At 47.8% G+C, this 19,191-nt stretch overlaps 1 protein-coding gene across 1 annotated transcript in view; it reads right to left on the bottom strand.

Annotated features, from left to right (window-relative positions):
- Positions 1 to 19,191, bottom strand: part of LOC136959579 (glypican-5-like) — a 70,081-nt gene that overhangs the window by 44,506 nt on the left and 6,384 nt on the right. The window contains exons 2-3 of the mRNA XM_067253960.1: positions 18,658 to 18,819; positions 7,150 to 7,847 (exon numbers count right to left, since the gene is read on the bottom strand). Of these exons, the coding sequence (XP_067110061.1) occupies positions 7,150 to 7,847; positions 18,658 to 18,819 (860 nt within the window). The remainder of the gene's footprint in view (positions 1 to 7,149; positions 7,848 to 18,657; positions 18,820 to 19,191) is intronic.

The following is a 19,191-nucleotide window of genomic DNA, read 5'->3' as shown; positions in this document are numbered from 1 at the left end:
GGAGGAACACACTGCCATTCAAATACGCACACTGACTCATCGCATGGACAAACACCTGTCACACAGTTTTACAATTAGCAATCAGAGCTTTAGCATAAAAGGGCAACAGGTGACCTCTTCTGTTTTTGAGCAATGGATGCCAACATTGGAAACAGAGGCAGAGGAGTGAGAGTACTGAGTGTCTATTCATATGATGGTTTGTGTTTGTCATTTGAAAACAAAATACCATTTTGAGATTAAATAACATTGTTTTGAATGTTAAGTTTAATTTTGCAGGAGAAGTGAGGGGTTTTGCCCATTGTGTGTGTGTTGTTTTGATTTGTGTGTAGAGTTCTGAGAGTATGAGGTATGCATTCAGAAAATCGAGAAAAACTGTAACGATCGGTGCTTTGATATTGTCCATGTTCCATACTTGATCACATCCAAAATACATGTAGAAGGGGTGTAGAGACACAGCCTATCTTTATTCATATAGGGAGCCTAAAAAAGTTAATGTCCCTCAGGTTGCACACAAGAAAAACCCAGAACAGGAGACCATACACCCACAAATGCACACACACACTGACAACCACACCACCATCACACGCGGCAGGTGTCGAGGTCGGCCATAGGTTGGGAATTCTTCAAACGACCGCACACACACAAACACCCTGGGAGTGCAATTTAGACAAGCTACAAACAGAACAACATAATAAAGACTGGAGTGTTGGCCACACACAGCTAAGCTAAATACAAGTATGACACAGCTAAACAAACCTCATCACCACCTGGTTCTAGTACCACTCAGCCTCATTTCATCCCTCGTTGGCTAAGCAGCAATCACTCGCTTCCACCTTGCTGACAAAACCCCCCCTCTGTATTTTAAACAGCACTGAGCTCAAACCCATTACCCAGAATGACACCAACATAAATACGCCGAGGCCTTCATTTTGTTTATTCCACAGTAATTACAGAAGAGTCTTGTTTCTTGTCCATCACTCCCGCAGCGGTCGACTCCGGTTTTTATCCTGCTTCATTCCATTCCCAGCCTGTCTGTTTACCCCCAAGAAATATGTAAACATCCACATAAAATATGAGCATTGCCACGGGGTCAATTACAGTGCCTCCAAATGTGTACCCAAGAATCGAGTTAAGAACGGCTTTAGAATAAGGGCTGTATCTTTGTCCCAAACAGGAGGATTTGAGGTCAAAATCTCAACTTGTATGCACATCAGTTGGATGCTTAAAGCGTGACGGTAAAAACAACAAAACAACAAACAGGAAGGAAGCAGTAAACCCAAGCGGAATGAGTGAAGGGTCAACTTAGCGAACAATCACAGCAGGAACCTCATAGGTTGGATATTATTGGTCACATAAACCTAGTGGCCAATGGGATGACAGTTTGAGTGATAGCACAGACCACAACACCGCCATAAATCAATTATCTCCAGAGCTGATGATAGCAGGAGTATGGAGGTCCTGCCTGGCCACAGCATGGGAGGGCTTGTGAGGGGGCATGGCTCTGTGTGAATGGGTGTGTACAAGCCTGTGTGTGTGTGTGTGTGTGTGGGACAAGCCACCTGCTTGTCCTTGTTAAAAAATGCCTTGTATTGCATGTCCGACATTCCCGGTGTGGTTGGCCGAGAAGCGGCCAGTGGGATGCCAGACGGATGCCTTAGCTGGCCGAGTGGAGAGATGGGAAGTCTTTAGGGACAGAGGAGGCATGGGGGCCGAGGCTGTGTGCTGTACATCAGGGCCTGGCCATGGAGTTACACCTTCTATGCATAAAGCCAGAACGTTGTTACACCTGTTTGTGCTATTCGTGTTTTCAACTTTGTAAAGACGTTGCACACTGGATACATGTTTTGTTGTACAGCATGTGTGCTACATGGGAGCTTGTGTGAGTCAGTATGTCTGTGTGCACATATATATATATATGTATATTATCCTGCTTGACCTGACCAGTCCTGTCCTGCGCCGAACCCCAGGCCCGGCCCGGCCCAAGCCCTCGCCCTGGCTCATCCTGCCTCTGGGAGAGTATTGGCTTACAGATAGCAGTGGTGGTCTGTCCTCCAAGTTTATTTATCCACGGATTAGCCAGAAAAGCCAGGGGAACTTTCTCAGACCCCTCTAACCCCTACGCACTGCATTGTGGGTAAGGAGGGTTGTCAGGGGTGGGAAGGAGGTGAGAGGCTGTCCGAACGGTTTGAGCCCCCCATTGTCGTTTGCTGGGAATCCACAAAGCACACACTGACTATTAAGACTATAGAGAACTAGATTATCTATAGTCACACATACACCCCCCATATCCTCCACTCACTCACTTACCCACACACACACGCACACACACACACACACACTCGCACACGCACTGACTGTTAGACTATGGGGAACTGGATCCTCTATGGCAGGTTTGGCACATGAGCCCACACAAAATTGTTGACAATATTTGAAGACCATTTTTAGTATTAAGATCAGTTGGTTTTGGACTGCAAAACACAGTAAGTGGAAACCACTAGTTCTGATTCGGACATTATTTGGACATTATTATTACAGGTTCCAAGCAGATGCACTACAATATATGTAGGTCATGTACTGTAGAAATACTTTCAAACACAACAAACACTGCCTAATGTTTGGCCAAACCTGAACGATTGAGCGATCATTTCAAAATGTGCTCAAGATGAATATTATTTTCATAAATAAAACTGACATTGTAAAGAGGGACGGCAATAACTACTAGTCATAGAAGAAACAGCCAGACTTCTTCTGTGTCAGTTTAACTGAAATCATTTTCCTGTACTGCAAAAGCTGGGCTTTCTCTGAGACATAACTATATGAATACAGCGTAAAGCACTCAGGGAGTGTGCTTTTACAAGTGTGCTTGTGTGAGGGTGTATGCATCTGTGTGTGCATGCTTTATGACCTCACCATGGGGACCAATGGAGACCAATGCACAAAAGTGTAAATTCTCCATTCCGCCTGTCCCATCATGCTCTCTTCAGGCCCAACCAACTCAAACTATGTAGATGGACGCCAACATTTGATTCACCCCTAGAATAAGACAGGTTTTTCCACAACTGAGACACAAGGTCCCTAAATTCCAGTTTGCTGTTAGTATTTGTAACTCTTCAACTCTCCATTTTGAGTTTCTTTATGAGGTCCGTAAACTGCAGTTGCTGCCTGTGTGCACCTCCTAAACCCGTTGCTGTCATGGGAGGGAGGATGGTCCTATATGGCCACCAGTGATGTCACCAGTGATGTCACTAGGCACTGTCTGTATGTAAAAGGACCTCTTCATTTAAAAAGGGAGACCCGATGACAGCCCTTGGTCAGAAGAAGCTTCCGTATAACCGTCCTCATGATCGGCCTTTTCCTCCTCCTGAGTTTTCCTTCATGTCTTTCAAGACATCGGCCATTCCCTCCTGTGGACGCAGAGGCTCACGTAGGATCGTGCCATTCATTCCCCCTCCACTCATCCCTCTTTCCCTGTTCAAGAATGCAGCTAAGAGACAGAGGGCTGGGTTGGAAGCCAACAAGGGAGCCAAGATCAAAACCACACACACACACCACTCAGTACCGCTCCTATGAACATTTCACCAGCTAATAATCATCTAGGAGTCTGTATCTTCCAACCTTGTTATGCGATTTGTGAAACTGCATGACTCCCTTGATTCCAGTTGTAGATCATGTGTGAAGAATAACATACAGATAAATACAGCGTTGCCTTCATATTTGGGAGTAATTGCAAGGTGATCAATCATGTTAACTATTACAGTGTGTTTCCACTGTGAAGGGCAGACAAGCAGGAATGTCTGTGGTGTTGAGTAGTGGTGCGTATCATCAGCATATTGGACCTGGCAAAGACTCAGACCGGGGGGGAGAGGAGGGGCAAGGGGAGAGAAAGCAATATATATAAAAGAGAGAGAGAGAGAGAGAGAGAGAGAGAGAGAGAAGGACAATGCAGATCAGAGGAATATCATCAGCTAATGGCCACACGCGGAGAAAGAGAGAGAGAGAGAGAGAGAGAGAGAGAGAGAGAGAGAGAGAGAGAGAGAGAGAGAGAAAGAGAGTGGGAGAGAGAGTGGGAGAGAAGGAGAGAGCTGATCCATTTAAAACGGTATCATAAAGACGGGCAGAGACACAACAATGCAAGAGTAAACACTCAAAAAACAAACAAAAATCAGACGTTTCTGATCGGAGACCTCCTGATAAAATATAGCCCCTGTTTGAACCCATTTAAATCCTCCCAGTTCCCTTTAATCATTTTCAGTCTGATGTGGAAGTGAATGGAAAAGGGAGTGGTGTAGAGGGAGCTGGCTGGGAACCACTGAGAAGCAGCATGAAGACTGCCCCCCTGGCTCACTCCTTCCACTATCTGCAGCCCAGTCTGCTATTAGCATTCCTCTTGTCCATTGTAATGAGAAGCCAGGATAAAACCGAAGCGGGGATATGGTAGACATGCATATAAGCTGTCATAATCCAGACCATAGTTGTTATTTCTTATGTTTCTGCCTCTGGTGTCAGCGTGAATGTGTCTGTACATCGGTCTGTGCTATAATTCGTAGTGCCAAGACGATATAGGAGTCGGTGGGAGCTCAACATTGAGAGGTTGCCTGGACCTATAGATCTCAGACTGTAGACCCCTAGACGTAGACCCTGGAACCATAGATCTATACCTAGACCTCTAGAACCTAGAACAACAGACTTACACCTTAAACATCCAGACCACAGACTCATAGAACCCTAGACTCTAGAAACATAGACCTCCGACCTTAGACCTCTAGGGCCCAGACCTCACACTGGAGGGAAGACACTTTAAAGCAGCTAAGGCACTGCCTACATCCATCCACCCGGTTTGAGATTAATGTTCTCTTCCATTTGTGCCTACTCCACATAATTCTGTAATAACCTCCTCAATAACCACATACCATAAACGCTTCCTGTCTCCCTGCATTCGTGCTCGCTCAATAAGAGCAAAAATGTGTTAAAACATCCCACTGCCACGCACAATCGTCAATGGCAGCCTTTCAGCCTCACACTCTCTCTCTCGCTCTCTTTCACAAACACAGACACACACACACAGAATCACACATCCTGCTGATATTGTCACAGGGTGGGCCGCACATATAGACCCCTTACTGGACTCCTAAAACCTGATATCTGTACATTTAGGGGATGTTTATATGGCGCTGTGTGTGTGTGTGTGTATTTCTGTGATATAAGCTCTACCCTAGCGTGCAGCAGTACACAGTGCAGTGAGAGAGAGAAACAGAGAGAGAGAGACAGAGAGAGTGATAGAAACAGAGATAGAGAGAGAGAAAAGGAGAGAGAGAGAGAGAGAGAGAGAGAGAGAGAGGGAGAAAGAGAGAAAAAGAGAGAGAGAGGGAGAAAGAGAGCGAGAGAGAGAGAGCGAGAGAGAGAGAGAGAGAGAGAGAGAGAGAGAGAGAGGGAGAAAGAGAAAAATAGATAGAGAGAGAGAGAGAGAGAGAGAGAGAGAGAGAGAGAGAGAGAGAGAGAGAGAGAGAGAGAGAGAGAGAGAGAGAGAGAGAGAGAGAGAGAGAGAGAGAAAGAGAGACAGAAACAGAGAGACAGAAACAGAGAGAGACAGAGACAGAGACAGACAGACAGACAAAAAGAGAAAAAAGAGAGAGAGAGAATGCCAACTTCAAAAATGATTTGGGATAACGTCCCAGTGCAAAACCAAACCACACAGTAACAATAACTCCTTTAATAGCAACACATAATGCTTGATTCATACACTCAACAGTGATGAGGCAGCAATCTTGGATCTTGCCAGGACCTCCCTTCAACTACTGGATCCATGGAAGAGAAAGGTTTCAGTGCCCATGAAGACAGCTTTCTGGGCTTCAAGAAAAAGGCCACTGGATGCTGGCCACCGGTTTCACAGACAGTTTGGATTGGCCAGATTTCATTGACCTTTTACACTCAAACTGGAGTTCATCTAAAATGGATAAACCCACACACTGACCCAGTGGTCTGGGGTGCAATGGCCACAGACCCAAGTTAGGAAGAAACTGGTGAGCTTCAATCGAAGACACGGCAAGGACAACTCGAAGAGCTCTCCTCAGTGTACCAAGACATCATGAAGCTGGACTGGAACTGCTGGGTAAACAGTCTGTAGATTGCAGGTGATTATATTCCTAGCAGATTGTAGGTGATTATGTTCTTGTCTGTGAAATCTAAATCTAGACCTCCAACAAAGTACAATCGCTCTACCTGCTGACCTCTAAACACATGTCCATACTGTAACTGAGCAGAAGCAATCTACATATTATGAATACATGTGATCTGTAAATGAAGGAAATAAAGAGAGGGTATTGATATTGGAAGTGTTGGACCAAGCCTTTAGTGCTGAATAGGCCAGCTGTGAAAGGCTCAACAGCTGGTAAGATACTGCTCGATTCCAGCTGTCACCAGCTGCCTGCCAGTATGGAGGATATGATGCCATCTCTAGGCTTGAGTGGTTTTGACATTGTGATTCTCCAATTTCTCACTTGAACTGTCCTGAAATGTTTCTTCTTTTCTGTTTATTGGGTCCGATTTGCATGGCTGGATGAAACCCATTCACCCAATTGTCCCACTCCTGGCACTCTTAACTTTGTCGATTGGCCCATGAATACCAAGCAGGCACACACACACACACATACATACATACGATCACATAAACAGACAAAATCACAACTTTATCCTTTGCAATGATCTGCTGTTTTGGCAGTGTTGTTGTGCAGGAAAACACTGTAGACAGACTTGTTGTTGTGTAGGAAAACAGTGTAGACAGACAGTGTTGTTGTGTAGGAAAACACTGTAGACAGACAGTGTTGTTGTGCAGGAAAACACTGTAGACAGACAGTGTTGTTGTGTAGGAAAACACTGTAGACAGTGTTGTTGTGTAGGAAAACACTGTAGACAGACAGTGTTGTTGTGTAGGAAAACAGTGTAGACAGACAGTGTTGTTGTGCAGGAAAACACTGTAGACAGACAGTGTTGTTGTGTAGGAAAACAGTGTAGACAGACAGTGTTGTTGCGTAGGAAAACAGTGTAGACAGACAGTGTTGTTGTGCAGGAAAACACTGTAGACAGACAGTGTTGTTGCGTAGGAAAACAATGTAGACAAACAGTGTTGTTGGGGTGCTCGACCCTACTCACAGTGGTGGTGATCAGGGACCCGTTGAGCTGAGCATGGAGGATGGCTTCGTTCACCTGATCCCTGACCCCCAGCAGTGCCAGCTCCAAGCTGTGCTGGCCTGCTATGGCGTGGGTCAGATCCTCCAGGACGGCCATGTAGCGCCTCCATGGCTGGTCCAGCTCGGCCACGCTGGCCAGGCACCCACGCAGCACGTTCAGACAGTAGCCCGCGCACGGCTTGATGAGGGTGAGCCCCCGGCAGTGAGAGCAGTACTGCATCTTCACCAACCCCCGAGCGCACTCCCGCGACAGCCCCACGTGCTCCGTGGCGTTCACCACCTCCACGCCTTCCTCCAGCGCCAGGGCCAAGGCGCGGCCGGCCCCCAGCGCCCTCCCCAGCTCCAGAGCCAGCGCGGCTGGGTGGGGCCCAAAGGGGTCGATGTCCTGGCGGGTCATCCTGAGACAGTCGAGCCGGTCGACCGTGCCCTCCGACGCGCTGCCGGGGTTGACCAGCCGCGTGTACACCAGGGGGAAGAGGTCGTCGTAGAAACGGTGGACGGAGGCCTCCACGTCGACGTCGCTGCCTCGCAGGAAGAGGGAGAGGGTGGAGAAGAGCCGGTTGACGTGGGGGAGCGCGCGGCGGGAGAGGGAGGGGAAGGAACTCTCCAGCAGGGAGCTGAGGTGACCCTGCGAAAAGGAGAGCAGGTACTGGAAGGTATCTACGGGAAGACAGAAGAGAGGGAGAAAGAGAAAGAGGGGTAGATAAAAAAAAATGGCAAAAAGAGAAGAGAAGAGAGAATGATAAACATACAATGTCATACAACCAATGTAACAAGTGTATGGTAAAACATTTGGGTCAAATGTTAAAAATACATCTGTAAAGTGAGGCAGTGAAGTTAGGGTGAGTTCTACCCTTGTTAATAATTATAAAATAATAAACAGACTGGCAAGGGTACTTTCTTGTGTTTTTGTCCTCAAACAAGAAGGAACTACAACAGCATCAAGTCAACCTGAGACACTATTTGAGATCAGTGCTGAAGGGATCCATATTATACCCATAGTGATTCTTGGGAATGCTGGTTTGCTATCTCAGACCCTTGAAGAAACGCAGTCAGTAGTCTGCCAAGTATCCCATACTGTCCCAGAATAATTTCAGCAGTTGGGCACACACACACACACACACACACACCGGGGCAGCCAACTTGATCACACGTAATTTCTCTGAAAACAGATGAGTAATGTCAGTGTGTGTTGGGACTGGAACCAGCACACTGGTGCCAGTGAAGTGTACTTCTCTGGCCCTGGGAACCAAGGTACTGGCTCAGAGTAAAGCTCAACAGGATACTTGGAACATGCATCCTCTGCCCCCCCCCCACCCGTTTGTCTCTCTCCCTCCCTCCCTCCTCAACCATTTATACCTAATCAACCGCCCCACCCACCCCGTAGAAGCCACTAACCCCAAATCACCCCCATCCCCCCGCCCTCCCCACGCCTCAATGTCCGGAACACGGTGCGCGCTCCTCTGGGCCTGTGATGTCAGCCCTGAGGCATGTCAGGACAGAGCAGCAGCAACTGTAGGGGAAACTGAGACAGGCGGGAGGGTGCCAACGCAACACAGACACACGCAGCGCTGTACATGCATGATCCATCAAGCATAATGACACGCATACGTGTGTGTGTGTGGGGGGGGGGTTCCGTAACACAACAGAATGAGAACAGAAGTCATTCTGTAACTGAGCAGCTGCACAAACTAGTGGTAAGGCGAAGAGAGCAGAGAGGAGGACGGGGGGAGACAGAGAGGCGGGGGGGGGGGGGGGGACCAGAGGGAGAGAGAAACAGAGAATTAGGCTCTAGGGGGTCCTGCCCGTTCCCCCCGTAGAAGCAGAGATCAGTTAAAGTGCTCCCCCTATTATTACAGCAGCTACCACCATCACAACAATCAAATGGTGTGTCTGTGAGAGAGAAGGAGATAGTGTGTGTGTGTGTGTGTGTGTGTGTCTGTGTGTGTGTCTGTGTCCAAGGTCAGAATTGCAGAGTTAATGCAGGGTCCAGTTTCAGAGCCAGAATGAGGTGATCAGACAGACATGTCAGTCATGTGAACATGACCGTCCAACAGACAGACAGACAGACAGACAGACAGACAGACCGACATGATCTAACACTTGGGAGCATTCTGTCTTTTATATCTCCGTGTCAGTGATCGAAGATTTAGGGGCAATAAAGTCAGAGGCGAGGTGAGGTGAGGAAGTCCAATTGTGTGCAGACAGGTTTTCAGATATTCCACAGAATTTCGGACAAAACATTCCGCAACAAATGCGCAGCTAAGAGAAGCAGAACAACGGAAACACCCATAAAGGACAATAACACAGAGGGGGAGACCAGAACAGAACAGTACGTGGCCAATGCCAGCTCCCTGCCACGCCATCTCGGGTCATGCCAGTCTGTTGAGCTGTGGATGCCAGGGGGGCCAAGCTGACATCCGCAGAGGCACCAAGCCCCAGAATTTGCCCATGCTAGAGTTACAGGATAGCAGCATGACTGACTGTCTGGAACATTTAGCCTAACACAAGCCAGGACAATGCCTGGATAAAATATAGTTGCCACCTTTTTTAATCTTTCATTGCTTCGGTATTATAATACATTTTACATGCGCCTTGTACTCTCTTCCCCATACATCAGGGGTTTATAAAGGAGTGGAGTGTAACCTAGTTGATTCTTTGTACTCAACGGTCACAAACATTGATGGCGCCGGGGGCAACAAAGATGGGGGAACAAAACGCGGAAAAAAAACCCAAAGTGCAGCAGCAACTTCTGAACAGGGAAAAACAACTACCGTACAACTGGACCCCACCTTCAGAACACAGTGAGAACATCTGGATCCGATTGGCCCCTGGACCCAGAGAGATTCCCTCTCTCTCCACGGCTGTTAGTTCAAACACTTCCCTCACTCTTCTAGTCTCCTCTCTGCTTGTTTCTGCTTCTCTCCCCTTGTCTCTTCTCCTCTCTGCTTGTTTCTGCTTCTCTCCCCTTGTCTCTTCTCCTCTCTGCTTGTTTATGCTTCTCTCCCCTTGTCTCTGCTCCTCTCAGCTTGTTTCTGCTTGTCTCTCCTTGTCTCTTCTCCTCTCTGCTTGTTTCTGCTTCTCTCCCCTTGTCTCTTCTCCTCTCTGCTTGTTTCTGCTTCTCTCCCCTTGTCTCTTCTCCTCTCTGCTTGTTTATGCTTCTCTCCCCTTGTCTCTGCTCCTCTCAGCTTGTTTCTGCTTGTCTCTCCTTGTCTCTTCTTCTCTCTGCTTGTTTCTGCTTCTCTCTCCTTGTCTCTTCTCCTCTCTGCTTGTTTCTGCTTCTCTCTCCTTGTCTCTTCTCCTCTCTGCTTGTTTCTGCTTGTCTCTCCTTGTCTCTTCTCTGCTTGTTTCTGCTTGTCTCCCCTTGTCTCTTCTCTTCTCTGCTTGTTTCTGCTTCTATCTCCTTGTCTCTTCTCCTCTCTGCTTGTTTCTGCTTGTCTCCCCTTGTCTCTTCTCCTCTCTGCTTGTTTCTGCTTCTATCTCCTTGTCTCTTCTCCTCTCTGCTTGTTTCTGCATCTCTCTCCTTGTCTCTTCTCCTCTCTGCTTGTTTCTGCTTCTCTCTCCTTGTCTCTTCTCCTCTCTGCTTGTTTCTGCTTGTCTCTCCTTGTCTCTTCTCCTCTCTGCTTGTTTCTGCTTCTGTCTCCTTGTCTCTTCTCCTCTCTGCTTGTTTCTGCTTCTCTCTCCTTGTCTCTTCTCCTCTCTGCTTGTTTCTGCTTCTCTCTCCTTGTCTCTTCTCCTCTCTGCCTGTCCATCCTACTGTGGACTCCCAGAACAACCATCTCTGACAACTCTGCTCTGACAAACTCCAGACTCTCCTCTGTCTTCTGTTGACACGTGTGTGTGTGTGTTTCTTAGTTTTTGTATATATGCATTGGGGTTGGACTGTAGTTACACGTACTGTCCACGACCCTTGTGGATATGTTGACAGTATTGGAAACAAAACCGTCAAACCCTGGGTGGCTACCTATGACTTCATGGTCTGACATATTTGTCCTTGCGGGAAACAGAGGAAGGTCTGGACTGGGACTTTAATGGGGGGTAGGGTCTCAATTAAAAAGAGGCCAGTGATGCACGACCAGTCAAAATGTGGGTCAACGGTGAGGTAGAGGGAAGAGGAGACGAGAAGAGAGGACAGGAGTTAAATAAAGAGGATAGGAGCTAAGTGACTGAAGCCTAAAAGGAGCTTGTATTTACAAGCCTGTAATAGGACATTATACAGCTTCTTACCACGCGGCCCACTGGCTGCCCCATGTATGGTCCCCTAGATGGAGAGGGCTTCAATCACAGGAGCTATTTCCTCTTTCTACACTGCACAGCAACCCAGGGCTTTTCTGGGGCAATTGCAGCTGAAGTGTTGCTGCAGAGCTGCCACAATATGCCACAATAATGAAGGGGGTAAAAATATCCACGCAGGCAGTTGATTTGAACCACAACTATGGCGTTCTTCCCAGCAGAGCCTGACCACACCTCCAAGCCACTTCCCATCAGGAGTCAGCCTAGCTGTGTGTGTGTTTACATGGAGGCTTTTCTATGTGTGCGTGTGTGCTGTCGGATTGTTTATGTGTTTGCATGTGTTATTCTGTAAGTATGTGTGTATGTGTGTGTGGTGTCTATTTGTCAGTGTGTGTGATCGTATGTGAATGGAAGTAAACAGAGGTTGCCATTAACAGGGCACCAAAACTGGGCTCTCCTTCCCGCCTCCACTCCACCTTCCTGTGGGACGTGTGTGGTTAGCCGTGGAGTCAGCCTAGTGTGTGTTCATATTTAAGGGGGGGGGGGGGGGTTCCAAAAAGCAAGGATGGATGTGTGTGCGTCTGTGTGAACTGCAACAGAGGGTAATAGTGTGATAATGAGGTAGGAGACACGATTCTCATACCAGAGAGGCAGCGGGCCATTTCTAGCTCGGTCTGGGTCTGGCCCGGTTTTGGGACCATCCAACCACCAGCATTTTATTCCTGACCAAGTCTCTGGTTTCATAAAGGTCACAGTATAGATAAGTGCCATTCACATATGTGTGGATTACATATCCTGTTCTTAATTACAAGAAATCCACATGAGCTCTTTATCCATCTGCCTGCGAGCCTCTTAAAGCTTGGGTTACCAGTGGAGAGTAGAGTGTCACTCAACCTTTGACCTTTGGGCAGAGAGATTGAAGGTATTACCTAGGGATAGGGTGTTGAATCAGTCAGGGAGTATGTGGATATGTCATCAATGTAACAAGCTAACACGTCATGATACATTAGAGGTGGTTGGGGGACGGTTGTCCAAACTGGCTGCTCAATGTCAGTTCTGGTTGATGACAGACTAACATGACTCTCCTCTGGAACACCAACTATAACCTGCATTATAGACTGTTAAGTGTAGAGGGAATTCAAGATTGATTTAATTTGATGATCTCTAAGATGATGCACATCTTTCTTATCTTCTAGCCAGTAACATGTGCAACAAAATATTTGACAGGAAAGCCACAGACCAATACCAGATGCAAATTTGGTAGCCCATCCCAAAATATAAAATAAGCTGTATTTTGCACACCAATAAAAAGTGCTGAAAGACAGCTTATCATGGACATTTCAGAACATTGTTTTCGCCTCTATTCTAGATCGAACAATCTTTAGGGAAAACGTTACTAATTGCTTTGCACCAGGGGCCCAGGGAACGGAGAAACAAGAGTTGTGTGCGAAGGGAAGAAGGAAGGATCCTGAATCACCCTGGACCGCTGTCAAGCCCCAACACAGACGGAAACGCAACGGAACAGCCTCTCGCCGCTGAGGGAACGCTCTGTCTCCGCGTTTCCCCTCCTTTCTCTCTCTCCGTCTCTCTCGTTCTGTCTCCGTCCAGGGTGGGATGGATGGATGTGCAGATGCTTAATAAAACCAGCTGTTTCTGGACTGATTAATGGAGGAGACGCGAGAGGAGGAGGATGAGGAGAACGGGGCTTCGCGGAGGGAAGTGAGAGGATGTACATGGCTGGAGTGAGGGGGAGAGAGGAAGGCGAGAGAGGGGAAGCTAGGAGGGGAAAAGGCCAAGCGTAACTCTACCAGCTGAGACTGGAAGGGACTAATGGTTGAGGTAATGGTGTGACTCACTGCCTATGGCCACACATACACACACACACACAAACACACACAAACACACACTTTGGAGAGGCGAGCGTGTGAAAGTCACAGCAGAGGCACTCAGGAGACGGAGCCCCTCCCTCTCACCTTCAACAGGCTGCCGCTCAACAGCTCACTAACTCTCTCCACTGACGTGCACTACTGGCCAGTCATTTCACCTCTCTGTCTCGGTCTCTGTGTGTCTCTCTCTCTCTCTGTCTGTCTCTCTCTGCTCTTTCCCGCTCTTTTTTTGCCTCCTCTAGTGTAGTCTTGACACCTATTCTACTCGACTCAGTTCTGTTCTTTTCTACTCCATGAGAAATTGTGGTGTAGCTTTTCCTAGGATTCAACTGTTGTTCTATCCATGCCTGGGGCCGGAGGCAGACTGATGAGAAAGACAACGACCAGTAACATCACAAGTTGACCAGGGGGAGAGTGACCGAGAGAGTGACAGAGAGAGAGAGAGAGAGAGAGAGAGAGAGAGAGAGAGAGAGAGAGAGAGAGAGAGAGAGAGAGAGAGAGAGAGAGAGAGAGAGAGAGAGAGAGAGAAGAGAGAGAGAGAGAGAGAGAGAAAGAGAGAGAGAGAGAGAGAGAGAATATCATTTGTTTTACAGTTTTGCTTTGCGCTGTGCAATCTTGGCAGCTGGGGTGTCATTGAGACGTGAGGGTTCCCTAACTGCGCTAGCGAGCGTTTGGCATGGTGCCCTGCCGCCCCACTCCATTGGGCCCAGCTCGCCGTCGTTGGAGCCTCACTCGGTTGCTGATAAAACAGAGGACAAAGAGAAAGTGAGAGACAGAGACGGAGGGTGTGGGGAAATAAAAAGGAGAGAGTGCGTGTGTGAGTGTCACCTACGTGTGTGTGTGTGCGTGTGTGTGAGGACTCTGAGGGTTCTCTCTCTTTCTTTGGGGAACACATTCTAGCCTGGTGTGTCACAACCACTCAGGGGACATGAAAGCACACACACACACACACAAAAACATTTGTCCAGCCAGTAACATTGAATGAGACATGAAGGGTCAGAGCCGGATGTCCTCCTTAATGTGAACATGATCTCATGGTGCTATGTCATCATGTCCAGGCTGTGCCTCTGGAGCTATGACTATGTCTGTCAAATGTCCTCTGGGCTTGAATTAGAATCCACAAGACAGACAAGACAAAGCACATCTGATTATTCACCACACAACCATGCACCCACCCACCCACACACTCCCTCACATGGACACAAACACACACATTCACACACAGCATGCACAGACACACATACTGTCAATAAATCATCGGCTTTTAATAAAGACGTCTTATCGTTGTGAACATCGACGGATAAACTATGTCTTTTAACCGCAAACCAGTGTGAGCAACCCAAACAGATCCTCAGAGAAAACTCCCGCTGTGTGGAGCATTGAATTATGTAGTTCGAAAGAGACAGGCAGACAGACACACAGGCAGACAGGCAGACACACAGGCAGACAGGCAGACACACAGGCAGACACACAGGCAGAAATACAGGCAGACACACAGGCAGAAATACAGGCAGACACACAGGCAGGCATGATGGTGGCCAGGCAGACAGACAGACCCACAGGCAGACAGACAGGCAGACACACAGGCAGGCAGGCTGGTGGCCAGGCAGACATACAGACCCACAGGCAGACAGACAGGCAGACACACAGGCAGGCAGGCTGGTGGCCAGGCAGGCAGGCAGCCAGGCAGGCAGACAGACAGGCAGACACACGGGCAGGCAGGCTGGTGGCCAGGCAGGCAGCCAGGCAAACACGGTCTTATCCCCTGGATGGTTTTCTCAGCCCACGCAGACACACCAGTCTCTTAGGACAGGGGGTCAAGAGAGTTCCAACCCCTGTGGCATGCAGACGAGGATCAGCTCATTATTTGGCCTTAACGAGGCAGGGGGGACCATCCTTCTCATGGCCTCACCCTAGTCCCTCCGACTCCGACTGAGGGGGCTTAGCTCCTCCCTCACGCTAAGACAACACTGCAGACACTTCCCTTTTACAGTGTCAGAACAATGTCTATCCGAGGTGATTGAGCACTGTTGGCTGTGTGTGATACTAGAAACGTAGGAACACTGAGGCAGGAACACGGATCACACGCACTCCTGCCCAGGCGAGATGTTAGTCATGGTGTTTGTCTCTGAGGCCTGTCCCCATGCAGGGAACATCAGTGACTGCAGGGTGTTGCCTCTGCTGCTTGCAGTTTGGGTATCCTCAGATTACATTCGTTTCCGCCTCTCCCCAACACTAACACTAACACAATGAGATATACACACAGTATTGTGTTCATTTCATCAACAAAACGATGAAAATAACATTTGTGAACACACTATTTTTAGTTAGCTATATAGTTACCAAAGTTAGCTATATGGTTGATTTAGCTGGCTTGTGAAAACTACCTATAAGTCTTTATTATAGAAATCTCAAACTGAGAAGAGACTATGCAGTTCATAGTAGCTGTTTGGGATTCAGGTGGCTGAGCGGTTAGGGAAGTGGGCTAGTAATCTGAAGGTTGCCAGTTTGATTCCCGGCCTTGCTAAATGACGTTGTGTCCTTGGGCAAGGCACTTCACCCTACTTGCCTCGGGGGAATGTCCCTGTACTTACTGTAAGTCGCTCTGGATAAGAGCGTCTACTAAATGTAAATGTTTGTGATTAGATTTCAATTGATTTTAACGGTTTGTGTTTTGGATTTGATATCATCAGCATAAACTATATATATATATTCACTCCATTATGAATTACAATGAGTATTGTATGAATAATATTAACTTCAATGATTAAAAGATGAAATGTGAAGACTTATAAGCCTTCTAGCAAAAAAGATTATGACCACTCTAAATCTAAAATAGCTGTCAAAATTAACACTGACACTTCCTGTACACACACACGCACAAACATACACACAGTACACGCATGAAATTGTTTGCCATTGCACCTGCAGGGCATTCCCAACTGACACCACACACACAAACTCTTAAGGAGAAGTAAACAAGTCAACAGTTGCTGTCTGTTGGTGACTAGCCCAGGATTTAAAAGGCCTCAAACCCCAAGAAGCTACTGATTACGAGGTGACAGAAACAAACACACACTCCAGCAGGCAACTGACCCATGTGCATGTGGTCCGATTGGCTGGCTAGATAAGGCTGACAGGTCACAGCTCTTAATCTGGACGGGCTCAGACTAGGCTCCAGTCCCAACATTCACTTGCAATTATATCATACAGCCGGAGTAGCTGTGTGTGTGTGTGTGTGTGTGTGTGTGTGTGTGTGTGTGTGTGTGTGTGTGTGTGTGTGTAGGATCTGAGACGTCATCACACCCTCTTTTGTCCCCCTGCTGTCAATGAGGTTGCACTGCCCCTGGGTCGTTAGCCCCTACTTCCTCTGTACCCTTGAGGAATTTCTGTTTTCCTTATTCCTAGGTGTACAACATAAGACGAGAACTGTTTGGGGAAAAACATGCCAGTTCAAAATGGCAGATTTGGGCTGAGCAGACTTCCCCCGCACATGACAGAGCACAGTAGGCTATTTCTCCTGTCAAAACACACAGCAAGCAAAACAGACACACTCAAGCACACACAACTTGCCTGCGTACTGACCCATTACCTAATTGCATACACCCAGCCAACAGTGAGAGAAAGATAGAACCCAGATTTATTGTATCAAGAGTACATGGATAGGGGTACATGGATAGGGGTACAGATTTAAGGGAGAGACCAGGGTAGAATAAACTGACCACGCCCGAGGAGAGAGAGAAGATTAAAAGAGTGAGGGATGATCAAACAAATACTGCAGGGTCGCCAGCAGAGCAGATTACCCACTGAGGGGGCACCTAACACACTGTGTGTGTGTGTGTGTGTGTGTGTGTGTGTGTGTGTGTGTGTGTGTGTGTGTGTGTGTGTGTGTGTGTGTGTGTGTGAGTGTGTGTGTGTGTGTGTGTGTGTGCCCCCAACCAATAACCAAGTGAACATGCTGAGGAAGGAGAAATGGAAGGTTCTGGAACAAGCACTTCATCAGAATCCTTGTCTTTTGGGTCTGGATACAAAGGGCTCATTAGCCCCACCTCAGGTTGTCATATAGAACTGCATTCTACAGATTCTGTCCTGTATTCTCACAACGATCATTGAAACAGATGACATCTTACTACATCCCTTCCTGGACTGACCTTGATAGTTACCAGTCACACTGGGCTGAGTGTAGAGGAAGGGAGCTTGCCTGTTACCTTGCAGCGATTGGTCCAGTAAAAGCCCCTCTGGAAAACGAGGCTAGGGCCAGGGCCAGTCTTATAGACTGGAGCATGGTACAAAGAGCTGACTTCCACCATGCACCTTGCTCCCAATACCGATTGCCCCCTCTCTAATTCTGCTCTCATTCAAACCCTCTAGTCCATTCCTTCCCCCTTTCCTGTCCCCCTTCTTCTTTTCACATTTCTATAGCCTCACATCTTCTCTGTACCAATTAACCTATCCCCTCCCCTCTCCTCCCCACATATATTTTCTTCTTTCCTTCTTTCCACCACCTCGGTCCTTCCCCTCCTTTCTTACACCCCACCCCCTCACCCCCTGTCCCTTGCCCCCCGCAGTCCATTTCCCTTCCTATCCTCTCCCAAATATAGCCCCTGCCAAAACCACCAGGGGAAACAACTAAATGAAAAGATGTGTTCACTCCACCAATAATATCCAGCCTAGGACTGGGCACGCAAGCAGCTCTGGCCACAGGGGACTGGAAATAAAAACATTTTTGAGGAATATCTGACAAATAAACATTCTTGCAAATAAGAAAACAAATGGTGTTTTGCTTTTCACAGTCAGTTGGGCTTCAAATAATTGAGGAGGTTCAACTATATGTCATCATAGAATTCTGCTTAGGGCCTCCTCCAAATACTTTGAGGTGACTGACTACCTTTCACTGTACGTTAATCATTATTTCATCTGTATAGAAAGAGACTGCATGGGAAACTCCATCTCCAGTCTTCTGCAATCCCCCCCTGTCCATCCCAGCTCCTGCCTTACCATCCCAATACCTGTCTTCCCCTCCCAGCTCCTGCCTTACCATCCCAATACCTGTCTTCCCCTCCCACCACCTGCCTTACCATCCCAATACCTGTCTTCCCCTCCCACCACCTGCCTTACCATCCCAATACCTGTCTTCCCCTCCCAGCACCTGCCTTACCATCCCAATACCTGTCTTCCCCTCCCAGCACCTGCCTTACCATCCCAATACCTGTCTTCCCCTCCCAGCACCTGCCTTACCATCCCAATACCTGTCTTCCCCTCCCAGCTCCTGCCCTGTTCCTCTTATCCATCCCAGCCTGCCCCCTCCTTGTCCCATCCCCATACCAGTTGCCACAGCTAAACGTCTTTACCCTGGAAGGCGATGGCATGTCCTGAGATGAGGTACTTGAGCTCGGAGCTGTAGGAGTGGATGTTCTGAAGAGTCTCCCGTCTCACCGCTGCCTGGTAGCTGTCCTCCATCTTGCGAGTACAGCAGGATGGGCCCTGGTGTTTACACACCAGCAGGTCCACATCTGGGGTGGGGTGGGGTGGGGGGAGGACATACATTAGGAACATTCCAACCCCAACTGGCATCAGAGGATTCAAAACTCTCTCTCTCGCTCACATACATACACACAACCCCCACATACATACACAAACACACACAGTCGATCTGGGTCAATTGGTACTTGTTAAGACCGTTACTTTGGATTGTTTCTATTTAGGGAGAGAGAGAAGGGCATTTTACTGTATGACATGCTTTGGTTGACACTAGAGCCCGACTCTGAGCCTGACCGATATGGATTTTTTGGGTGCATTACTGATTCAGATAACTGAAGAAAAAAAATTATTTTGAATAAATAAATCTGCAAATTAGACTATTAGATATAAAAATATTATTTAAG

The sequence above is a fragment of the Osmerus mordax genome, chromosome 16 (assembly GCF_038355195.1).
Source record: "Osmerus mordax isolate fOsmMor3 chromosome 16, fOsmMor3.pri, whole genome shotgun sequence".
NCBI lineage: Eukaryota > Metazoa > Chordata > Actinopteri > Osmeriformes > Osmeridae > Osmerus > Osmerus mordax.
This window is presented reverse-complemented; position numbering and strand designations above follow the sequence as displayed.